This window comes from Pelodiscus sinensis, chromosome 23, assembly GCF_052426305.1.
Source record: "Pelodiscus sinensis isolate ZL-2025 chromosome 23, ASM5242630v1, whole genome shotgun sequence".
In the NCBI taxonomy this organism is placed as follows: domain Eukaryota; kingdom Metazoa; phylum Chordata; order Testudines; family Trionychidae; genus Pelodiscus; species Pelodiscus sinensis.
In genome coordinates, this window is record NC_143074.1 from 5426490 (window position 1) to 5451449 (window position 24960).

General features: G+C 47.6%; 1 protein-coding gene across 1 annotated transcript in view; it reads right to left on the reverse strand.

Annotated features, from left to right (window-relative positions):
• Positions 1-784: 784 nt before the first annotated feature.
• The window catches only part of TNFSF15 (TNF superfamily member 15), a 34034-nt gene continuing 9858 nt past the window's right edge, over positions 785-24960 (reverse strand). Inside the window, exons 2-4 of the mRNA XM_006137185.5 lie at positions 18006-18057; positions 13498-13539; positions 785-8988 (exon numbers count right to left, since the gene is read on the reverse strand). Of these exons, the coding sequence (XP_006137247.3) occupies positions 8561-8988; positions 13498-13539; positions 18006-18057 (522 nt within the window). The 3' untranslated portion in view covers positions 785-8560. The remainder of the gene's footprint in view (positions 8989-13497; positions 13540-18005; positions 18058-24960) is intronic.

The following is a 24960-nucleotide window of genomic DNA, read 5'->3' on the forward strand; positions in this document are numbered from 1 at the left end:
AGCTATGACACAATGCTCCAGACGGGGCTCTGTCCCCAGGTATTTCAAACCCGCTGCCTGGATTCTTAAGCACTCCACTGCAGTGAGGGTTAGAGTCTCTCTGCCTGCCAAAGAATTCAGTCACAGTGGGGAATAACCATATCATCAGAAAATTCCACCCATTGCTCTGTCGTTCTTAGCAGAATTGTTTCACATCTTTTTGCTGTAGGCCCAGATATTCCCCTTGATTTGCATGTGGAATGACCACTTCCTGTTCTTCTGCACAGAGTAGAACCATTGGTAAGATTGATGGATGTGTGATGCTACCAGCACTCAACAATTCCTCTTTGAAAGAGCACGACAAATGGGTCAATGTTCTTTCTCACCTCACACGGCCAGGGAACAGGAAGCGTGGTGGGTCATAGCCAATACAAACTACCAAAGGACAATCTGGCTTGATAATGGGAACATTTAATGATGTTTTATCTGGTTTCTGGTTTCTACTAAACTATGGAATTGTGTTTCTGGGGCTGTCACTTGATCCCTGTCAGCTGAGTCATTAAGGGTACGTCTGTATGGCAGGGCTAAGCTTGAAATAAGCTATACAACTTGAGCTACGCTAATTGCATAGCGTAAGTCGAAATAGTTTATTTCGACTTTTGGTGCTGTCTACACCGCAGTTATTTTGAGAGAGAGAGAGAGAGCACTCTCCGTTCGACTTCCCTTACTCTTGTACAATTAGGGTTACAGGAATCGGACTGCATTATTTTGCCCAAAGACTTTGGAATGATAATGACCCTGTGAATCAAATTCCATACTTTTATTCTTGAAGAAAGTAACAAATCAAGCTTTTAAAAACTATTCAAGCATCTACAAATCATCTCATATTGCATGTATCAAAGACTCATTATATTATGGCTGCTAAATATGATGGATCTAAAGAGCAATTTGATCGTGTGTCATTATAACAATTACATAAAGAGTAAGACATAATATCAGTTAGTTACATAGTGTAGCAATAAATATATTGTGTGCACTTTCAGGAGCTTTACTGATGTTTTAATATAAAACATTTTAAGATCAACGAAAGTACGTAGGTTGGAGAGCACTAAAATCACAGGCCCTGGAATTTTAGCATAACTTTTTTGTAATGCTGCTAGAGTAGACATTCAGCTTCCTGATATATAGAAGATAGTACAGCATATAATTTGCTTGCTCCATGGTACTTTTCACGGTCTCCTAAAACCCCTTGTAACAATGAGTTACAAACTGATGAGTTAGAAAATGATGAGGCATAGCCAGTGAGGTGTTGCACTCTGCATGAATTCACAGGTTGTCTTGGACAGTAGAGGCCAGGTCTTCTGAAACATCCAGAGTGTTTCATGCACATTGGGTGCTAAACTCTTCTGGAAATCTGGCTTGTGTGTAACATTACGGGAGCTGCTGAATGCTGACCAACTTGGAAAACGTGGCTCCGATTTAGGTGCCTAAAATGGGAGCTGAGCTTTCTTAAAAATATGCCCCCACTTGTGATTGCTGAACAATTAATATTTGACCTCAGGGGCTTAATTCTGGATGGTCAGTGCCTAGTGAAGATGGGGGGAGTTGACGGTACTCAGAAATGCATCCAGACACTGAAAGAATGAGCTAAGAAGCTGTTTGAGTGGCAATATCAACTCGGATCCTGGAGCTGCCCTCTACTCTTCTCAAAACGTGTCAACAGATTGCCCCATCTGGGCAGCAGCTAAGAGAGGGCTGAGTAGACCTTGGTTGACCAACTCATCTAGTAGTGCTCCTAGTGGTCTAGTCCTGCAGCTTTAACATTCCACCTCTCCCACAGGGAATTTCCTGGCCTACCTGGTGATTTCTATGGAATAACATTGATTCTTGTTATTGCCCCTTTTTGACTTGAGTAGTTAGTCAATCTTCAAGGCCCTGCGGATGCTTAATTGGAAGTAGAATGGGATGGTGTCTGGTACTTTTACCATCTTTTTTATTTACAAAGAATGTATAAAGATCTGCTTCTATACATGCAGGAGGAACCATGCACACAAGCAACAGTTTCTTAGCTTGAAATCCCAGACGTCTTTAGCCAACATACTTCAACAGCGTGCTCAAGCTTTTTCCAGGATCACATTATGCTCAAAGGCTGTTGGTTGGTTTCCTTGCTTCTGGATCGCTCTTTGTCCTGTATTCTCCCCCCCCCCCCCTCCAACTTGTCTCCTTAACCAAAACAATACTCCACAAAAGCCCTCCCCCATGCAGTCCAAAAACTCCCAGGCCAGGTTCATAGCTCTTTCTTTAGGTGGGTGGCAAGTGATTAGTCGATCCTGATCATATCTGTTGGCGCTTGGGAAGTGGGTTCCATCATGTGTAGGGTTTACAGTTTGGTTCAATGTCTCTCAGCACCCCAACTACACAAATTGTTCCAGCTCGCCTGATCCTGATTGTTATGCTCACTGAGGAGTGTTACAGCCAATCTCTGAAGTTTGTGATGCATGCAGTCATCTGTATCACTCAGCATAACATTCCAATAAAACACCTTTCCTCCCTTCAAGGCAGGTTTGAGCTGAAAGACTCAGGACTGTAGAGACACTGCTCAGTTGGTGGTTTCCTAGCTAAGCCTTTGGAGGCAGTGAATTTTGTGTGCATGAAAGGCCCTGGGCTGACAGAACTGAAGACTGGCTAGTTGTCACCCAGCTCTCCCAACACCCCACAGATGTGGAGGATAGTTAGCAGGAAGGAGAAATTCATTCTCTGTGGCTGCCCCAGCTCTTAGCTATTCTCCTGAGGTGGCCGATCATAGAGCACACACCTTAAGAATGTCACAGTGGTCGAAACGCATTAGAAAGACGTTTTTCCCTTTAAAGGCTTCGCACACACTGCCCTTAGTTAAGCCAGGGTTCTGGATGAGCAGAGCGGCCCAATACCCATTTCCGAAGCAAGCCTTTAAAAGGATGCGCAAGAAGGTTTTAGAAAGCCCGTAATAATAATAATAATTACAGACTCACAGATTCACAAACTTTAAGGTCAGAAGGGACCATTATGATCATCTAGTCTGACCCCCTGCACAATGCTGGCCACAGAATCTCACCCACCCTCTCCTAGAATAATACTAATTAATAATAATTATTGTTAATAATAATTAATCATAATAAAAAGTCCTGGCCAATGGGGGAGAGATTTTTTGGCTCTGCGGATGGAGAGAGAAAGGTTCCGTATTGTCAGAAGAATCATGAATAAAACTGGCCAAAATGAGGTCATGTCACCACTACATTGAAAGAGTCTAATTCAGGGATTCTCAAGCTTCCTTGCGCCGTAGTCCCACCTCTGACAACAAAAAATGGCTACACAAGCTCAGGATGATGGACCAAAGCCTGAGTCCATCTGAGTCCACTGCCCCATGGGGAAGGCACAAAGACGATGCCCAAGGCTTCTGCCTCAGAGAGGGGGCTTGTAATCAGAGCCCCAGCCCCCAGGGCTGAAGTTCTCACTCTTTGGAAGCACATGGCCAGGCTCGGGCTTCGCTTTGTCCCCAGAGAATAGGACTGGGACTCTGTCCCTGCACCCCAGCAAAGCTAGGCTTAAAATGGGGTTCCAAGCCACCATGGGGTCCTGACCCACAATTTGAGACCCACTGGCCTAATTCATTGCTCAGGATAAACACTGAGCCAACATTGCCCCAAAGTGCTCCTGTTTGCTGCCTCCATTAGAACATTTGATCCTTTCGTTTGGCTGCATGTGAAAACTTTAAACCTCCAATGCATGCTGTGTTCACTCAAGCCAACTATGGCTAAAGCAAACATTTGCTTTCAGCGAGGCAACTGATCAAAAAGGTGACCTGAATAAATAAATCCTCCCCATGTGCTATGTGAAAAGATGCTAACAGCCTGAAAATTTTGGCTGAATCAAAATAGAAGAGATACTGAAATATCCGAGTAAATTTTCTGTGTGTCATCTGATGAAGGCTGGTTCAGGTTTCCGCAACTCCTTCTATTATTGTTTAAAAAAACAAAATAAAACAGGAAACAACTGTTTCCCCTGGCTGAAAAATCTGCTGATGACTGCTCCCTCTTCCCTTGCTCTAACTTCATAAAGTTGCTTACATTTCGAAAGGCAGATGGAAGCATGTGGATTTTAGTTGTCCAGTTTTTGTCAGGTTACCAATTATAGATTCCCCAGCTGGGAGACCTGTAGCTTACATTTTCTGGTCTCTCTTGTACTGAGTTGATTCTTGTTTGAGCTTCTTTGTCTGGGGGAAGGGGGCATGTTTGGCATTTCAATCCACTATGGAATGATATTCACAAGAACCTTGATATGTTACAAAATGTTGTTTTTTCTTATATGGGATCTACAGGGGTTCTTTCATATTAGCCAGCACAAGTGAACATTCAAATGACTGAGTAGCCAATGGCAGCTGCATTTTCACACAGGAAATCAATTCAGAATTACAGTTGCATATAGTTCATTTGTATTTTTATTACAAAAACTGTGGAAATGGTAAGCCAAGTCTACTCGACCTTGAAGGAAACAGCTTGTAGTATAAGATAATACAGTCATTTATATGAAAATATATTACTATAGCAAAATGCTATACTGGTCTCTAACACCCACATCGGGCAAATATTTGTGACATTGAGTCTGATTCTTTTAAAGAATGACATTTCTCCTCAGTTCTCTTTTGAAATGATGAGCCAGTTGGGATGTTAATTAAACAAAGCACATTGGGGGTTGGAGGGAGACACTGTCAAGGTGAAAATATTTCTTTAAAAATGTGTCCGAATTTATGTTTCTAATAACACACAATGGTGATTTAATGCCATACTCCTTCAATTGGATCTGTGCAGGCACTTCCTTGTGGGCATGCAGTCTCCTTTTACAATCTGGGGTCCGCCCAAGAGAATTGCCTGGCAGAATCGTAGTCTCAATCATTTTAAAAACCTAATTTCTTTTTTTGTGTTTGTGGCAGGTTTTTTCCCTTTATGAATTTTTCTCAGTGGGCTGCTCCATTTCATTTTCTGACTCTCAGTGCCAGTCCTTAGTCACATGTTTAGTCTTAAGCATGCGAGGAGCCCGTTCACTTTAAAGGGATAATTCCTGCATTTATAGTTAAGCACATGAAACTCTTTGCAGGACTGGGGGCCACGATCAGCTTCATTTGCTATTGCTCGTGCAGTAGAGCAATTCTGATGTATGAGTGTGGCCTTTCCAAAACTGTGAGGGGGGATGATTTAAACTGGGGGAAAAAAATTTAACAATTCAGGAAATCTTTTACGAGAACATTATTGTTCGTATTCAGTTTTGTAAAAAACACAAACACAAAAATCCTCTTACAAATTCCAAAGTTTCAGCTTATGCTACTTGACAGTGTCTCAAAGTTTCCTTCAACTTTTTAAAAATCCATTTCCCATTGTATTATTTACATGCTTTTTGCAACCATTCTTAACGGGCAGGTTCTGATTATTCTCTCGGTTGCACTGGTTTTACCACGATTTACTGGTTTTACCACTGGCTTCAGTGGAGATCCTTCTGACACTCACCAGTTTCTTTTTATACATACTGGTCACCATCATTGTTACAGAAGCCCAAATAACAGAGCAAGTGTTCATGGGAGATCATGGGAAGGATTAATACGCTAGCACCACTCTAAAACAAGTGGCACAAGAGAAATCACTTTCATACGTAAATGTGATAGCACAAAGTGGTATATGAAAGCCTACAGTAAGTAGAGTGTCAACACAGACTCCTATAAAATAAACATTGGTTTGTGCTGGGGATAACTGGGTGTGCAGCACTGACAGACAGCTAAGCTGGGAATGTGGCTGGTAAATTTTTGGGTTGTGAAATGTATGATAAATAGACAGTGGAAAGAAATTCTGTGTGTCTCATGTGAGGAAAGATTTACTACTGCTGAAGGACATCCTAGAACATGAACAGAATATATCTGCATCTCGAGCTATATCTATTTATCTATATAAAGATATCTCTTGGGGGGGGGGGGGTTGTTGTGTGTCCTGTATTTCATTCCTTTCCTCTAAACTCATTTTTTTTTATGATTTAGTGCACTAAGCATTAAGTATTGATGACATAGATAGAAAATTCAGATATAGAAATCAGCTGGGGCTCTATCGGGATCAGGGAATAATGGCACAGCACCCGTTATAGAAAAAAAGAGCCCTGTGGATTTCTGTAACTGCCCTGGGACGGATTGAACTTTGCCTTCATGGAGAACCCAAATACACTTCACAGAAGTGCTAATATCAGGCTGCGGAGATTTATCTGTCCCAAACAGGTGCGCTGTGATGAGAGCTTCTTAGCTTAACAGTAGCATCTTCCTTGGGCCTACCTCACAATGAGGCAACTAGGAGGAGAAAAGCCAGAGGCAAAAAACAGGGGGGGACCACATTATTTTTAAAAACTTGGGAGCTGAGAATGTGGCAACATCCAAGCTCTCATGCATTTTGGCACGTTCAGTGCTTCTTAATTCTTTTTGAATGCCTCAATATCATGGCAAGAGATAGGCTATAAAATAGACAATAGGAAAGCCAGGCGATAAGGGGCTGGAAGGATGGAGGAGAGGGCCATGGGAGAAGGTCTTCCTCTTACACAGTGGTTTGCAGTAAGAAAAAGATGGTGAACCTTTGCAGCTAATCAAAAGCATAGCCAGTTTCCCAGCACGGATATACTTGCGCAGAGCCATGGAAGCAATGCTTAAGCCAAAGTTCTGGCTCATCATTTTTACTCCTTCCATGTTTCTCTCTTTTCTCTCAACTTGCCTCTGCTCTTTTCTCTTCCTCCATGACACTGCACTCTAGGAATGTTGTCAGATAGCTTATTGTTGCATTAACATAGCTGCCAGAAGGAGGAATGCCAGGGAGAGAACAGCTTGGCTTCCTTGGCAGTCTAGCAGTATTATATATGTGGTGTGTGTGTAGATATAATGACCTTACATTTGAACAAGTCAACTATACCTTCTCGGGATCTGTAGAATTCCTCATCTAAGGGGTGTAATTCCCATGATTTATGAGAGGTATGCATTGGCGTTGGAAGGAAAATATATCTCAGCTACCTTTAGCGCTATGGAATCCTGCAAAGCACTCTGGGTACATACATAATGCACTTTCACTTTCATTGCTCACAGGGGATGACATGTTGAAAGAGCAGGAAGTCTCAGTGACAGAGAGTGAGTGTGTCTGGCTGCAAACTTGACGCTTTGGGTGTTGTCTACAACTGAGCTTAACACTTGGGGGAATTTAAGAATAGAAAGCTTGAGTCGATTACAACATGACTGGAGTTGTCATCACTGAATTGTTTATAATGGAGGTGAAGGGAAAGCCAGGGAATTTCCCTGCAAAACAGTATGATCTAGAAGACTGAGCAAGAAACTGGAAATGGAAAATTCCTGAGCTCTTGCATCCGGTTACACCACCTACTCTGACTGTTGCACAAGTGGGTACTAGCCAGCCTAATGCCTAGCAACCTTTCCTTTCAGAAACCACTGCAGTTGTGATGGTCTGGAGAGAGGGGAGTTGTAGCCATCTTGGAAGTTTAAAAAAAAGGGCATTTTGTTTTCAATTTCTGAACAATTGTGGCTTTTCCTCAAAAAGCTACATGAACAAAACAAAACAAAATCATTTTTGAGGGAACATAACTTATTTTCACACTGATCCTAAACTCTTATGTGTTGTACAGCAGGTTGAAAGTTTTCTGAATTTGAAATTTTGCTGAAATTTGTGCTCCATTTCAATAAAAAAATTTTTGTAGTGAGATGAATTTTTACACTAAAACATTAACATATTTGTGTGTTTCAATGTAAAAATGGACAACATGTTAGAAATACGATGAAATGAGCCATTTTTGGGCAACAAATGGGCCCTGAACAAAATAGCATACAATTTCCTCAAAAATATCTTGGGAGGGAAAAAAAAATCAGTAGGGTGGACTTTTGTTTGTTTGTTTTGCAGACTTCAAGAAATCATTTTAATCTACTTCACTGGCCAATTGCAAGGGATTAATTAAACCGTTAATAATTATACAATGCCTTGAAAGTTCCAAATTTCTATATTAATGTAAAGTACTAAGCAAATCTAGTTTTAAGGGAGTGCCTGTAATTAATTGCCTTGGGGCTCGTTTAAAGTGGTTGCTTATTGGATTTGGGATCTAGGCTTAGTTGATTGAAGATAATTTTCCCTCTCATCTATAAACACTCTGTCTCCCTCTTGTAGGCATTCAAAAAGTTACTAGCTTTAGCATAGGGGTATATTTTTCTCTCCTTTGCCTCCCTATTCTTTTCTGTGGTTGATGTGGTGTGATCTCTTTGTTGTATTGTGATGGGTTGTTTAATTTAGCTAGTGGCTTCAACTTTCCTTCCCCCAAGGATAAGCTACATTATGGACACCAGAGCCACACAGGTGAATGAGAACACAGGTAAGGAAACTGCTTTTGAGGGCACAGATGCTTGGTGCTAGGACTCCCTGATCCGGTACTCACTAAAATCATTAGCAAACTTCTGGGTGATTTTAGTGACACATTTGATTCAGGACCCTAATAGGAGCAACCCTTATTGGTGGCTGTCAGAAGTCTACAGTAAAAAAGCCCCAAAGAATGTTTTGTGTTCTTTGGTGTAATCTACCAATTGGATGTCACTAACATTGACCATCAGCCTGTCCCCTTCCTCCATGAAAATTACTGCCCCTAAGTAAATAGGCTGGAACCAGTTGTTTCCCATGTTACACAGCGTCTTGGTGGCGGTCAGCAACTGGGTCGGCTCAGGGTAGCTGTCCGTGACTTTAGTAATGACCTGTGTTACAGAAGCTGGTTTATTGTCAATTGGAGTGTGCCCTCGGAAAGTGACCTGAGAGTAGATGTAGTAATCCCCAGCCTTTGGTATCACCAGTGATTTGTTGGTATAATTCATGTTGTTCTTGGTGAATGCTAAGCCTCGCTCATGTTCCCACTGGAGAACTGGAAGCTGATTTCCCACGGGAGGTGACGGATCTTGCTTCTTTACTGAGAACATAAAAGAGAAAGGAAAGAGATCGGTTAGTTCACCCGTTCAAGCAGGATACATGGTGATGACCGAAACTCGGATGCTAAAGACCTTCAAAACGAAACTGCCTGGCCACCATGTTCTCTTTCGTACGGACTCGCTCAGATGTGTTTTACTGTAGCACGCAGAGGCCCCACCTGAAATAAGTGACTCACTGGGAGAAGCACTCTATATGCATCTTGTAGGACACAGGAACTGTCCTAACAAGTTTACCATCTAGCTAGACAAGGCAAGCAAAGGGTTGGCGGAAAGGAATACTTTTAATCCCATTTTACACATGGAAAACACAACTCAAGGGTGTCCACCTTGAGACACTGCAAAGGGACTTAATGTTCAGAGGATGGCTGTAGAGACCCCTCTATGATGTCCAGGAACTGAGCCACTCAACATTGGTTGCTTTTGAAAATCAGGGCTGATGCCTGGGCAAATTGAGAATCAAGCTCAGATCTCTTGAATCCTAGGCCAGTGTTTATCCACAAGGCCTTCTAGCCCAAGTCTGTTGACCTGAGTTGGGAGACACTGGGCACGTCTACACCTTGGAGAAGATCGACTCCCTGGAGGTCGATCCCCTACCCTTCGATGTAGCAGGTGTAGTGTAGGCCCCCAAGTCGAGCACTGAGGGCAGCCCCTGCCGCTGTCCTTTACTCCTCATTCTGCAAGGAGTAAGGGAAGCTGACAGGAACATGTGCTCCTGCTGGCCTCCTGCCTTGTGGATGCCTCCAAGGCTCGGCTTAAGATAAGCGGAGTCCAGCTATGGATTTTGAGTACCTTAAGCCAACCTGTCTGGTAGACCTGGGGTACCTGTCCCTGGGGTCACTGTCCCTACCACCCTGGGTAGACCTGGGGTCACTGTCCCTACCACCCTGGTTTGGCCCCGACACTGGAGTGGGCACCACATCAGCTGTGCCTGTCCCAGTGCCTGGTATTTGGGACAAATTTGATTCTGCTCTGTACCACCGCAGCAGCCTCACTCAGGCCAAAGATCTGACCCAGACTCTGTGAGGTTAAACTGGAGTCACTGGACTCTGGTAGGCCCTCGCTCTTATTTACCTGAAGCTGTCTGTATTTATACTGAAAATGCCACAGCAACTCAGCCATAGTGTATTAAGTGTAAGTATTCAGTGCAGGTATAGCTACATAGTCAGGCAGGTGTAGTTAAGCCACGCCCACCTCCCGACAGATGGTAGTTAGGTTAACAGAAGAATTCTTTCATTGGCCTAGAGCTCTCTACACCAGAGGCTAGGTTGGCGTAACTACATCCCTTCTGGGTATGGATTTTTCATGCCCCTGAGAGATGTAGCAGTGCCACACAAGTTTTCAGTGTAGCCTGGACCTTTGACACCCTTACAATGAGTGTGACTGTAACGTACGTTACCAAAGTGGCAGTTCAGTGGTTGCCCTTAAAAGGCCGGTTGTTCCCAATCAGTCACTGAGGCAGGACAGTTGTTTCCTACTCTGAATCAGAAAAATGCTCAGATGCCCCCACCCTGCAGTAGCTGTTAGTCAACACTTGTGTGGGGACCCTCCTCTCCCCAGGGATTGAAATGAAAGCAGTTGCAGTGACCAAGGTAGAGGCGAGGGATAGGAAACATAAGAACTAACCTCTGCCTCATGGCCCAAGACTCAAATCACTATTGTTCTGGAGCTTCCAAACAGCTGGGGTCACTTCCCCAAATTGAATTTATCATTTTCCTTTTCGTGCTCCTCTCCGCTAGGAGGTACGGGGCAGTAAATGTCCCTCATTGGCAGATCAAAGAGAACTGAAAATCCCACGAGACGGGCTGGTCAGTGGTGATTTCCAGCTGGACTTTCAACTGCTTGCGTTTGCAAAGAAATTTGACTCAACGATTGGGTGCTTCCCTGAAGCAAAGAGAACATCACCCAAGCTTTTGATGTTCATTCATCAGGAGTACAGAGCTCCAGTTTTTTTCTTCTGAGCCAGAAACCTAGCAGGAGGGGCTATCTCATGTTCAGCTTCACTTGCTCCTATGTCTCATTGGCAGAAAAATAACAAGCAAATGGTCTGGTAGCACTTTATAGACTAACAAAACATGTCGATGGGATCATGAGCTTTCGTGGGCACAGCTCACTTCTTCAGATGACTGGAGTTATGACTAGAGGATAAGAAAACTTGAAACAAATAGGAGAAAGGAAGGGGGGGGGGAGAGAACGATGCTCTGTCACCCACCCCCCTACCTCTATACATAAAGGTGCTCAGGTATCAGGTGCTCGGGTATCAGGAGCCCACAAAAGCCCATCTACATGTTTTGTTAGTCTATAAAGTGCTACCAGACCATTTGCTTGCTGTTTTTTTCCCTCTAACAGACCAACTCGGCTACCCCCTGAAGCTGGCAGAAAAATGGCTGTTCTATTAAAGAATGGGATCTTGTTTTCCTGCACATCTGCACGGCGGCACTGGAAAATATGGAAAGGCTCGCTTATTAGTAAATTGCCTGGCGAAGGATCATTAGCCAGGAGCTTGAGGATAAACCTTGGGGCTGTATCTACATTGGCAAGATTTAGCACAAAAGTGGCCGCTTTTGCGCAAAATCTTGCCTCCTGTCTACACTGGCCGCAAGTATTTGAGCAAGAACACTGACTTTCTACTGTATGAAATCAGTGCTTCTTGTGCAAATACTCTGATGCTCCCGCTCAGGGATAAGTCCTTTTGCATAAGTGTTCTTGCGCAGGAGGCCAGTGTAGACAGGTAACATCAATTTCTTGCGCAAGAAAGCCCGATGGCTAAAATGGCCATCGGAGCTTTCTTGCACAAGAGAGCGTCTACACTGGCATGGATGATTTTGCGCAGAATCAAATCTTTTGCACAAAGGCACATGCCAGTATAGACGCTCTCTTGTGCAAATACTTTAATGCAAAAACTCTTGCGTTGAAAGTATTTGCGCTAAATCTTGCCAGTCTAGATGTAGCCAGAGAGTAGAATCATGCTGCTGAAAGTGATAAGAACCTAGGCCCTGACTTTGGTGCTGTGATTTAGCACATGCACAACTTTACACTCCAATTTCAACAGGATTACACACGTGCTTAAAGCCGCTTGTGTGCTGTGAGTGCTTTTTTTGAATCACGGAAGCAGTGGATCTTAGAAGCCATCCACAGAGTGCTTGAGACATCATAGCCGACCCAGCCATCTGGAAGCCACCCTGCTGTTGACTTTCTCCAGTTTGTCCTTGCCTCCACGTTCTCTTATCTGGGAGCTACAAAAATAGTTTAAGGCTCAGTTCTGCCCCTCCCTCAGAAGGGTGCACTTAGTCAGGGTCTAGAGCATAAATTTCCCCCTCAGCTCATCTACAAAGGAATCAGGCACCATCCCCTGGACTGGTACCTTGACACGGCCATAAAAGACCCTCTAATATGTGGCCAGAGCTGGCCTGAGTCAGCTGCTTTGAGCGTGCAGGGCTCAGGCTGCAGGGGTAAAACCGGCAGGGTTAACGTGCAGGCCTGGGCTGGAACATGGGATCTGAGCTCTCTCAAGGGGAGGCGGTTGGTTCTCCTAGCCCCGACTTCAGCCTGAGCCCAAATGTCGACTGTTGTTTTCAGCCCTGTAGTCAAGCCTTGTGAGCGTCAGTGCTGGGGGCTTTGTATTGCCGAGTAGGTGCAATACAAAGTAGGAATAAGATCCCCCGGAAAAGGGCTTTTTTTCCGGAGGATCGGGGCCAGTGTAGACGCTCTTTTCCGGCTTTTTTAAAAGCCGGAAAAAAGCGGCGGACATTTTTATTTAAATGCCGCGGGGGATATTTAAATCCCCCGCGGATTTCCCTGTTACGGCTTCTGAAATTAACATGCCCCTTCCGGAAAAGGGGCCAGTGTAGACGTAGCCCATTTGTGCCCAGAGGTGTAAATCTGGGAGTGATGCTACTGACGTCAATGGAGTCAGACTGGTGCAGAAAAGGGGTAAGTGAAGAGAATCAAGACTTTGGTGTTCATGGAATATTAAGGGCCTGGTTCTCCTGCCCCTTAAACTGCCCTAGCTCCACAGATTGCTTGCTCCTGATTCACATCCAGCTGGAACTACAACCAGGCCCTTTATCCTTAAATGTCCCAGTTCAGTACAGAAGAGGAGTAGAATACCAGCCATTGCTTTGAGCAGGTGACATCATTCAAACACTTGCTGCCAGTGTGAGCGATCATTTCGTAAGAATCCTTTTAAAGGCACAAAGAGAATTTTTTCATAAAGTGCCCAGTTTGGCTGACACTCCATATGAGTGCAGGGCCAGATCCTCGATTGGTATAAATTAGTGAGTCTTAGTAAAGGTAAGTGAAGTGAGACCCAGCTGAGCTCTGGCCCAGAGAGTATAAATGATCCATGACTTTCTTTTCCCTGAACTTCCTGCCTTTCACATCTGTCTGTCAGATTCCATCAGGCACATGTATTTCGGAGATGAGTTTTGGCACACTGCAATATTTATGACAGTAACCCAGGGAGGCATATCATTTTTGAACAGCTAAATTACCTGTTAGGTGCGCTCTTGGCTTTTCTGTGCTGGATTCGAAATCTGTAATTAAAAAAGAAAAAAGAGTCGGATCAATTCTTCACAGAGAGAATCTGTGCTGTCCTCTACAATTCCACTGTGCTGGGCATCACAAGCCATTTGTCAAGGCTGCTTTGGTTTTTCTGTGCCAGGAATGGAGGGTTGGATCCAACAGATCCCATCCCTAAGCAAGTTCCGGGACTCGTCAATTGCACTGCAGGTCTTGGAAGAATTTGGAAAAACCTTTTAAAATCAACAGCGCCCCCCTGCTCTGCTGAAAAGCAAAAGCCAAAGACTCTTCTTTGAATTAGATGTCAACATGCACCAGGGCCCCTTTTATCGCTCTGCCATTTCAATACTAATTATGGTTCCCAAAAAGAACGTTCCCAAAAAGCCAGAGGGAAGGTTTCTTCCTTTGACAATGCAACGAGGAGGCTGTCTGCACATCCCTTATTCAGGGTCTGCAGTGCCAACCCAGCCATTTCCCCTCGGAGGCCATCTTTCTGTCTCCCATCCCCCCACCGCTTCCTCAAGCCTGCCTGTGCTCTCACACAGCCACCCCCTCTCCTTCCTGCCTTCCGCACCTTGCCTCCAATCCCCACCTCTCGCCGCCAGCCCAGCTTTGCCAGTGAACCTCCCTGTCATGCCTCTGAGAGGCAGCGCAGAGCTGAAAGGAGTGAGTGGGGGAACGGTGGGCTTTTTAGAAGCATAGAACACAAGAACTGGGAGGGACCTCGAGAGGTCATCAAGTCCAGTCGCCTGCCCTTACAGCAGGACCAAGCACCATCTAGATCATCCCTGACAGGTGTCTGTCTAACCGGCTCTTAAATATCTCCAGTGATGGAGATTCCACAACCTCCCTAGGCAATTGATTCCAGTGTTTAACCACCCTGACAGGCAGGAAGTTTCTCCTAATGTCCAATTTAAACCTCCCTTGCTGCACTTTAAGCCTCTTGCTTCTTGTCTTCTCATCAGAGGCCAAAGAGAACAATTTTTCTCCCTCCTTGTAACACCCTTTTAGATACTTGAAAACTGCTATCGTGTCCCTTCTCAGTCTTCTCTTTTCTAAATAAAGAAGCCCAATTCTTTCAGTCTTCCCACATAGCTCATGTTTTCTTGACCTTTCATCATTTTTGTTGCGCTTCTCTGGACCTTCTCCAATTTCTCCACATCTTTCCTGAAATGTGGTGCCCGGAACTGGAAACCATACTCCAATTGAGGCTTAATTGGCACAGGGTAGAGCAAAAGAATGACTTCTTATGTGTTGCTCACAACACTCCTATTAATGCAGCCCAGAATCAGGTTTGTTTGTGGTCCACTATGACTCCTAGATCCCTTTCTGCAGGACTCCTTCCTAGACAGTCACTTCTCATTGGCATTCTCTTCCCATTTCTTAGTTTCTTTGCGCCAGCTGCACTGGCAAGAAAGGGACCCGGGGGTACCTGTCAGTCTGTCCCACATGGCAAGAATGAGCGGGGGAGGGAGAAGGGCAGTTGTTTTCACATGCAGATGTATTTTCCCTGCACAGAATACTTAACAGCACAAATAGCCACAGGCCACGCTGGACAGGGAAGCCAATTCAGATTTAGATTGTTATCTATCCTGAGACTTCCCTGTCACTTATGCTTTCGATTGACTCCAACCATCATTCTTGGCCCAAGCCTTCACCTCTAAGCCTGTCCAGACTCCTGAAGAATTTGATGGGGTTGCAGGATCATGCACCACAAGAGGATTTGCCCCTAGCCGTGCAGATGACAGAGGGGAATGACACCCCAGATCCTGGGATGAGTCTGAGCTGTGCACAGGAAGGGTTTGCAAAGGCGGCTCTAAGCCACATGAACATCCTGTTCCTCATTTCTGGTTCCTTGGAGCTGCTAGATTATTCCCTGCTGTAAAGTGGTGTAGCCACAGGACTGGCTTGTACCTGGTGACTTATCGCCCATCCCAGCATCTGAGCCTCACTGGAGGATGGCTGTCCACCAGATACATCCCCCACAGTGGGAGCAAGGATGGAGGTGTCAAAGAAGCTGCCTGAGGGTTCCCTTCTGCAGTTCTCCGCTTGCCAGGTGGGATGGCTTTAAGACTGGGTTGCCCTGTAGAGCAGCATGAACGTCCTTCAGCAGGACCAAAACACTGCCCCATCCTTGCTAGGCCACCTAACCTATTCTCCAGACAGTTCCTTTGGGAAATCAAATGTTGAGATAACCTCAAGCGTTAGGGCTTCCACCCCTTTGTGCGGGAGACTGATCCCTAGAAGAGATCTCACTGGCAGGAAGCCCGAATCTCCGTTAGCTTTTAATGACCTTCTTTTGCACCACACTAGACAAAGCCTTTTCCTCTTAAGGGGCCTGTTCTGTCCCCCAGTCTGGCTCCTGTGTGCTGTTTCAGCAGTGTACGCAGCCCAGGAAGAAGCAGTGTACACAGCCCAGGAAGAGTACGCAGCCCAGGAAGAAGCAGTGTACACTGCCCAGGAAGAGTTCGCAGCCCAGGAAGAAGCAGTGTACACAGTCCAGGAAGAGTACGCAGCCCAGGAAGAAGCAGTGTACACAGCCCAGGAAGAGTTCGCAGCCCAGGAAGAAGCAGTGTACACAGCCCAGGAAGAGTACGCAGCCCAGGAAGAAGCAGTGTACACAGTCCAGGAAGAGTACGCAGCCCAGGAAGAAGCAGTGTACACAGCCCAAGAAGAGTTCGCAGCCCAGGAAGAAGCAGTGTACACAGCCCAGGAAGAGTACGCAGCCCAGGAAGAAGCAGTGTACACAGCCCAAGAAGAGTTCGCAGCCCAGGAAGAAGCAGTGTACACAGTCCAGGAAGAGTACGCAGCCCAGGAAGAAGCAGTGTACACAGCCCAGGAAGAGTTCGCAGCCCAGGAAGAAGCAGTGTACACAGCCCAGGAAGAGTACGCAGCCCAGGAAGAAGCAGTGTACACAGCCCAAGAAGAGTTCGCAGCCCAGGAAGAAGCAGTGTACACAGTCCAGGAAGAGTACACAGCCCAGGAAGAAGCAGTGTACACAGTCCAGGAAGAGTACACAGCCCAGGAAGAAGCAGTGTACACAGCCCAGGAAGAGTTCGCTGCCCAGGAAGAAGCAGTGTACACAGTCCAGGAAGAGTACACAGCCCAGGAAGAAGCAGTGTACACAGCCCAGGAAGAGTTCGCACCCCAGGAAGAAGCAGTGTACACAGCCCAGGAAGAGTTCGCACCCCAGGAAGAAGCAGTGTACACAGCTAGATAAGAAATCCCTTTGAGCTGAAGTCACACAGGCCTGGTATTAGTGACCTTGCACTGTCCATCTCAGAGCCCAACCTGAGGGGACGTACTGGGAGTGTAGCTGGGTCAGGAGAGGCCATGCTAGGATGCTTCTCAAGGGGTACCCAGCAATGTTGGGTGACTATCGCCTGCCCTGAGGGGAAGGGACCAGCAACGCTTGTTTGTGACTATAGCGGGTCATTTCCTCTACCCTTCCGCTCACTGGCAACTAAAGCAGTGGTTTCCAGGCCTCTGCAGGCTCCCGTCTCTCTTTACAGCTTTTCAGTGGGCAACCGGCAACCTCTGAACCCCTCCCTGGAGCACCCAGCCCCTGATCCACTGAAATTTCTGGTCCTTCTGCTCCCTGCTGCCCGCCCTCCGGTGAGTCAGATGATAGCAAGCAGAAATACTGGAAACAAAGGGTTACCCATGCGCACAGCTCTTCCGGCTACAAGGGTAGGGCTAGGCAGGAATCCGATCAGCAGGAAGATGGCAGCCAGCCAGCTTTGCCCAATCCCTCCTGTGTTTCTTGTACCATGTTTCTCAGACTCTGTCTCCAGATGTTTTGTGTGTATGGGTCATCTCTCTCTCATAGGTCACTACACAGGAATTTACATTCCTTGGAATCCTTTGTACAGGGGTGAGGGCCGGATGTGGCCTAGGGGCAGGATGCAGCCTCCGGCTTGCCTGGATCCGGCCCCCGAGGCTCAGGGTCCCCCTCAGCATTGGGGAGTCTGTGCTGGCGCTCCAGTCCCACTACTGCGGGGCTGGAGCACACAAGATCTACTAGGCTGAGCCCCCCTAGGCTTTTGTGTGGGATGGGAATGTGGGGAATGTCTTTCTCCTCAGGTGGGGGCCACGTCAGTGAGTGATTTATTTATTTACTTTTTTTTTTTTTGCTTCCCACTCGATTTTTCCATGGGCCAGTGGTCTCCACCCCAAAAATGTTCCCCACCCCCACCTCAGTTGTTAGCAGGGAAGGGTGGTGCCTTGGGAAAGTGCATTTCCGTTCAGAGAGAGGGCGGGTGTGGTAACAATTGTCATTGGACCAACTTCACAGATGAGAAAGAAACTCTTGTGAGTTCATCTCACCCACGCAGTCTCGAACATCCTGGGGGCCGGCCGGTTAAAGAGACATTGCGTTTCAATGCTGCTTCTACATTTAGCAGCCGAGAGGAACGTGTGGTGGCAGGCACCGCCCTCAGCGGGCACCTGAGTGAACAGAAGAAAAGACGGGCAAACTTACGTGCTAGCGATGTCTGTTGCTTTAGGAATCTGGCCGTGCTTTCCTCTGCAGCCTGAAAACAGAGCCACAAGCAGTTAGTGTTCAGTTGTTTGAGACAAGACCAATCCTGGAGAACACAGGCCCTAACTGTGCAAATAACATTTGCACTGAAAGAGTTTATCGAAGCCTCCGACAGTTGTTTCAAGGAGACAGGAAAAGCAGCAATATGCGTGTACTTCTGAACTGCCCCTCAAGGAGCTTTGGTGCTTGGTGCAAGAGCCTTCTCCTCCGCAGCTCCTCCTGCTTTGAAACTGCCTCCTGATAGTCCTCTGCCTCACACACAAAGGCCACATTCCCAGGTCTGACCAATTCTGGGGCCTGAGGTGGAAGAACGACATCTCCAAGGCACATTCCTCCTTCCCAGAGCCTGAAATGCCCATGGAATAACTCAGGGTATGTCTACACTAAAGTGCTATTTCGAATTAACTTAATTCGAAATAGTTAATTCGAATTAAGCTAATTTGAAATAACGCATCTAGACACAAAAAATATTTTGAAATAGCATTTTGCTATTTCAAAATAGCAAGTCCACACTGAGTGGACCTTGAACTGAAGCTAAGGCTGGCTGGAACCAGTGCCGGCAGGGCATCAGGTTAGGACTTAGTGGGTGTGTCTAGACTACATGCCTCCGTCGACGGAGGCATGTAGATTAGCCAGATCGGCAGAGGGAAATGAAGCCGCGATTAAAATAATCGCGGCTTCATTTAAATTTAAATGGCTGCCCCGCTCTGCCGATCAGCTATTTGTCGGCAGATCGGGGCAGTCTGGACGCGCTGCGCCGACAAAGAAGCCTTTCTTGATCGGCACAGGTAAACCTGGTTTCACGAGGCATACCTGTGCCGATCAAGAAAGGCTTCTTTGTCGGCGCGGCGCGTCCAGACTGCCCCGATCTGCCGACAAACAGCTGATCGGCAGAGCGGGGCAGCCATTTAAATTTAAACGAAGCCGCGATTATTTTAATCGCGGCTTCATTTCCCTCTGCCGATCTGGCTAATCTACATGCCTCCGTCGACGGAGGCATGTAGTCTAGACACACCCAGTGTGTGGGGCTGCTGCCTGAGGCTAACTGAGCTCCGTGCTTAAAGGGACCCTACTCCCATCCCAGACAGACAGTTCTCAGAGTTCCCTGCTTGCTTGTCTACCTTGATGAGGGACAGCAGAGCAGTCCTGTCTTGGAGTGCCCTGAGTGCCCGAACTCGGGACACCACAGCACTCGGCCACATGGAGCCAGAGCTGCCCCATGGCACACCGGTGCATCTTGTGGGGCTGTTGCCATCAGCCTGGCTGCACTTGCTGCAGGCTGCCATCCGGGGGGATCCACTGGGGTGTTGTCAGGATCCAGGAGGCCCTGAGGGAGAGTGTCCACCCCTCAGAGCCCTCAGAGTCTCCCCAGTCCTCCCCACCAGGGGCTCGTACCCCATTCCTCCCTCATGTCCTTCCACTTACCCCTCCCTAGCCCCCCTTCCTGATGTCAAATAAAAGACACCTATGTTCAAAAATAGAAACTGGGTTTATTGAACAAAACTGGGGGTGGGAGGGGATGAACCTCTGGGGAGACTGGGGAAAGGAGGTGGGACAGGGGAAGAGAGAGGGTGGAAGAGGGGAGGGGGAAACCTGGGAGGAGGGAGCTGGAAGGGGGAAGCAAGGGGAAGAAGGGAGAGTGGAAGCTCAGGGCTCTGGGTTGGGGGTCTTGCCAGACCAACTTGACTTTCATGCTAACCTGCTCCTGGGTTCGCATGTGGTCTCTGGTGGCCAGGCTGGCAGCTATCCTGCCATAGATGGCTGCATTCCTCCATCTAGTGCGGAGATCATGGATGTTGGGGGCATCCCCCCCCAAACCTGAATAAGGTCCATGATCTCCACCCTGGACCAGGAAGGCACCTGCATTGTCCAGCCCCTGTCAGTCTCCTGGGAGCTGGCAGACTGCTCCTGGGGAGCGGTGGAGGGCTGGCTGCCAGTGGCTTGCTGGCTCATGTTTTGGGGCCGCTGGGTCAGGGGCCCCGGTGGCCACTGCTGGCTCTGGGCTGGCAGGCTTGGAGCTGGCACAGGCACTGTGGCCAGGGACTACCCCTTTAATGTCTCCGGGGCTGGGGGAGAGGAGAGTAAGTTTTCCTGGTTGTGTCCAGAGTGGTCACCAGGGCTCCCTGGGAAGGGCTGGAGGCCCCCTATTTCGAATTAAGTGTCTACTCAGCACTTACTTTGAAATAGCTATTTGGTGTTACTCCTTGTAGAATGAGGTTTACCAAATTCGAGATAAGGGCTCCACTATTTCGAATTTATTTCGAAATAGCAGTTTGCCCGTGTAGACGCTATTAAAGTGAATTCAAACTAACGGCTGTTATTCCGAATTAACGGTGTAGTGTAGACACACCCTCAGGCTCTAAGTTACGCCTCTCAGAGCAGCCCCCTGGGGATGGTTCTGCCAGCCAGAGAGTGGAGTAGAACTCAATCCAGCTCCACTCCCTCCCATCCCCAGCCTGAGGTTGAACACCTCCTGTGTCTCAGGGTGGGAGCAAGTTATGGAGAGGTGAAACAAGGCACACAAGCCAGAGCTAGGATTTGGCACTAAGTCCTTAGCTGATACTATAGTGGGTCTGATCCTCTGCTGGTCTCATGTCCCCTCTGAATGGGAGTACAACTGATGTCCAGCCACTGAGGACCTGTCCCATAATTTCTCCCTTACTTCTGTACCTTGCATTTTCTCTCTCCCTCTGCTCTTTATTATGAGACCCTATGACTCTCTCATGGAGTTCTCTGGGGAGCGAGTGTGTGTGGAAGGCAGATCGTTAATGGAAAGAATCCCGGAACTCTCAGTGGCAGAGAACTGACCTTGCGAGTAAACAAGCACTCGGCAGAGGAAAGGTCGGTGTTGATGTTTTAATCCCTTGCTAAATTCCTCATTCTCACTGAGAGCTAGTGTGCCTGTGACAGGCAGTCAGCCGCCTACTGTAAATATTGCAACACACCATTGACTTGGTCAGTGCCAAATACAGAAGATGTTGACGCAATGAGGCAGGAAGGGCGGCTGCCGCTTGAGAGTCACATGCCTGCCAGGGATGCTGGCTTTTCCGGTGCAAACCCACCTAGGGCGGGTGTGGGCCGTCTTGCAAGACTTTGCTTTTTTACAGGCAGATTCTCAGGTGCTGTGAATCACCTGCAGTTTGAAGCCAATGGAGCTAGGCTGGCTGAGGCCTGTCGTTTATAAATGTGCAAGCCCCTCCCCTCCACAACCTAATAGCAATGCCTAGAGCAGTGATCCGCAACCCAGGCTAGTGAGTGGGCCACATGAGGGGCCCTCCTTCATCTCGCTGGGCCACAAAACTGTTGCAACCAAACCGGTGTCCCAGGCTAGGGTAGTTTTTCTGACTGCGCTTGTGTCCCTAGAATTTGCAAGGGGTACTGACTGAACTGTGGAGTGCTCAGATCTCACAGTCAGTGCTGTGTGCTATCAGCATGCGCCTCACGTCACACGCCCTTCCTTGACGCCTGTGTCACGTTAGTAACACCGGTAGGAAAACCCGACACCGACGGAAACCGGCAGAATCCGGCAACCATGTGCATGGACAACAGTAAATAAAATGTCTCACAGGCCACACAGAGAACCCTGATGGGCTGCAGGGTGCCCGCTGCAGGCCTCGAGGCCTATGGTACATGCAGCGCTTCTCAAACGCACTTTTTGCGGAAAAGCGTCTGTGGCCAATCTAGACGCGCTTTTCCACAAAAAAGCCCTGATAGCCATTTTCGCGATCGGGGCTTTTTGCGGAAAACAAATCTCTGCTGTCTACACTGGCCCTTTTGTGCAAAAGTTTTTCGGAAAAAGACTTTTGCCCGAACGGGAGCAGCATAGTATTTCCACAAAAGCACTGACAATCTTACATGAGATCATCTGTGCTTTTGCGGAAATTCAAGTGGCCAGTGTAGACAGCTGGCAAGTTTTTCCACAAAAGCAGATGATTTTGTGGAAAACCTTGCCAGTCTAGACACAGCCCCCCAGTTCCAGGAGCGGCTATAGAAAGGGCCCAAAAGGCAGCCTATGAATTCATAAAGGCAGCTCCCGTGTCCATGAGACAACAGGAGGCTGGATGTGCAATACTCTCTTTCCCAGCAGCTGAAGAGCCCGATTCCATCTATTACAACAAGAGCAAAACCAAAGGGCGAAGAACCCTGTAGGACGGTGTCTGCTGGGAGCATGCTCAGGTTGTGCTCATGTTGTAAATTGGTGTCAGTGGCCAATTAATTCCAGCTGAACATCTGGCCAACAACGGCTACAACTTGAAAACAGTAATAATATTTGAGGTGTATATACAGATGGGATCCAGTCTGGCTTACTTCACACACACACATCAGCTGCTTCTGAGGGAAGAGGACACATACTGCATGTCAATTAGTGTCGGGGTGGGCAATAATTTTTGATGAGGGCACTCCAAGAATTTGGTAAGTGGTCCAGGGCCACACACCACCATGATATCAGTGGAGGAGATAAGGGATCTGGGATGGAGCTTGGGTGCAGAAGTGAGCTTGAGGTGGAGGCTTGGGGTGCAGGAGGGGGTTCAGGGTCCAGGAGGAAGCATGAGTGCAGGAGAGGACTCTGATCTGGAGGAGAGATGTAGCAGGGGGTGCAGGGCTTGGGAGGAGGTTGATGACTTGGGGCAGGGGATTGGGGGGCAGGGTCTGGGATGGGGTAGAGGTGCAGAAGAAGGATTCTTATCTTGAGGAGGGGTACAGGAGGGAGTGCAAGATCTGGATGGAGGTTGTGACCTGGAGGAGGGGGGCAGGGTGAGGTGCAGGGGTTTGGGTTGTGACCTGAGGCAGGGGCTTGAGGTACAGGGTCTGGGAGGGCATATGGGTGCAGGAGCAGGGGTGCAGAGGGTTTGGATTATGTTGGGCAGGAGTGCAGGAGCGGGGTAGAGAGTTGGGGAATGGAAGGGGCTGAGGTGCCATAGGGAGGGAGTCTCTAGCTAGGAGGTGCTTACTTACGTGGCTCCTGGCCAGCAGCCCAGTAGCTCCCTTGGGTAAGCTTCCTGTCTCTCCTTCCCCCACATGACACTCAGAGGGGTGCCTGCCCTGTAAACACATCCCAGGCAGCTCCCATTGGCTGGAAACCGGCCAATGGGAGCTGCGAGATTGTGCTGGGGGTGGGGGCAGTGCACAAAGCTTCTCTCTCACCTCACGGCAGTGCTCAGAGAAGCATATGGCCCCGTCACCTGGCCACTCTGAGCACCATGTGGAGACACGACAGGTAGGGAGCCTGCCTGAAGCTCCCATGGGGCCTTGGGTTGGATCCAGTCCACGGGCTGTATTTGCTGCTGGTGGCTTATACTACTTAGTCACGCTTTGAGTGCAGGGGACTGGACTAAAAGACCTCAAGGTCCCTTCCAGTCTTACACTTCTATGACTCTATGGCCAAAAGGAGAATGAAAGGCCAAATTACTCTTGTGGTAGATGGGCAACATCCTGAATGAACATTACTGAATTAAGTCATACCTTGTTGAATTAGCTGTCATGGCTTTGGGGTCTATTGTTTTAAAAATGCAATTGTGTCCGTGTTTTTGTGGCATTGTATGTTTGTACCTTCTCTAGAGACTAACTCACTAATGCAATGTCTGGAAGGCATGAGGAACTTCAGAGGGCTTTTAGAAACAGTGTCTGTGAAATCAATTCCCTAGGGCCAAAGGGAATGCAAATGAAGCCCTCTTTTAAAGCTATACCTTAGTTAGGAGAAGTTGCTGTGTATATGAGGCTTCTGTGATGAGGGGACTGGAGCACATGACTTATGAGGAGAGGCTAAAGGATTTGGTCTACAGAAGAGAAGAGTGAGGGGATTTGACAGCAGCTGTCCACTACCTGAAGGGGGGTTCCAAAGAGGATGGAAAGAAGCTGTTCTCCTTGGTGACAGATGACAGAACAAGGAGCAAGGGTCTCAAGTTGCAGTGTGGTAGGTCTATGTTGATTATTAGGAAAAACTATTTCCCTAGGAGGGAGGTGAAGCACTGGGATGGGCTCCCTAGGGAGGTGGTGGAATCTCCATCCCTAGAGGTGTTTAAGTCCTGGCTTGACAAAGCTTTGGCTGGGATGATTGAGTTAGGGTTGGTCCTGCTTTGGGCAGTGGGTTGGACTTGATGACTCCTGAGGTCTCTTCCAACCCTAGGGGTACATCTAGACTACATGCCTCTGTCGCCAGAGGCATGTAGATTAGGTACCCGACATAGTAAAATGAAGAGGCGATTTAAATAATCGCCGCTTCATTTAAATTTACATGGCTGCCGCGCTGAGCCAACAAACAACTGATCAGCTGTTTGTCGGCTCAGCGCGATAGTCTGGACGTGCGGGTGTCAACATCAAAGGTATTTGTCAACCACCCAGGTATGCCTCCTGGGATGAGGTTTACCTGGGTGGTCGACAAATACCTTTGATGTCGACACCCGTGCGTCCAGACTATCGTGCTGAGCCGACAAACAGCTGATCAGCTCAACGCAGCAGCCATGTAAATTTAAATGAAGCGGCGATTATTTAAATCGCCGCTTCATTTTACTATGTCTGGTAGCCTAATCTACATGCCTCTGGTGACAGAGACATGTAGTCTAGACGTACCCTAGGATTCTATGATTTGTTACCTGCTCTAAGAAACTCCAGATCAAAGACACTTAAGCAGGATAGAGGGTGGACTAAACATGTTATGAGTGTGCTAGTTCTGAGCTGAGGTTGTGACGAAGTTTGAGGACACAAAGGAAATCTCTTGGGTGGGTTTTTGAAGGAGTGCTCCTACCAGAGACCTTGCTAGAGTTGGGATGATGTCAGCTACGCTGTGGAAAATCGCTCTGTGGTTGGTCCCTGAATACAAAGCCAGCACCTGTGTTTGGGCAGCCTGTGTCTGCTGAGAATAACACAGGGAAGGCAGGGAAATAGTTTTACTTTG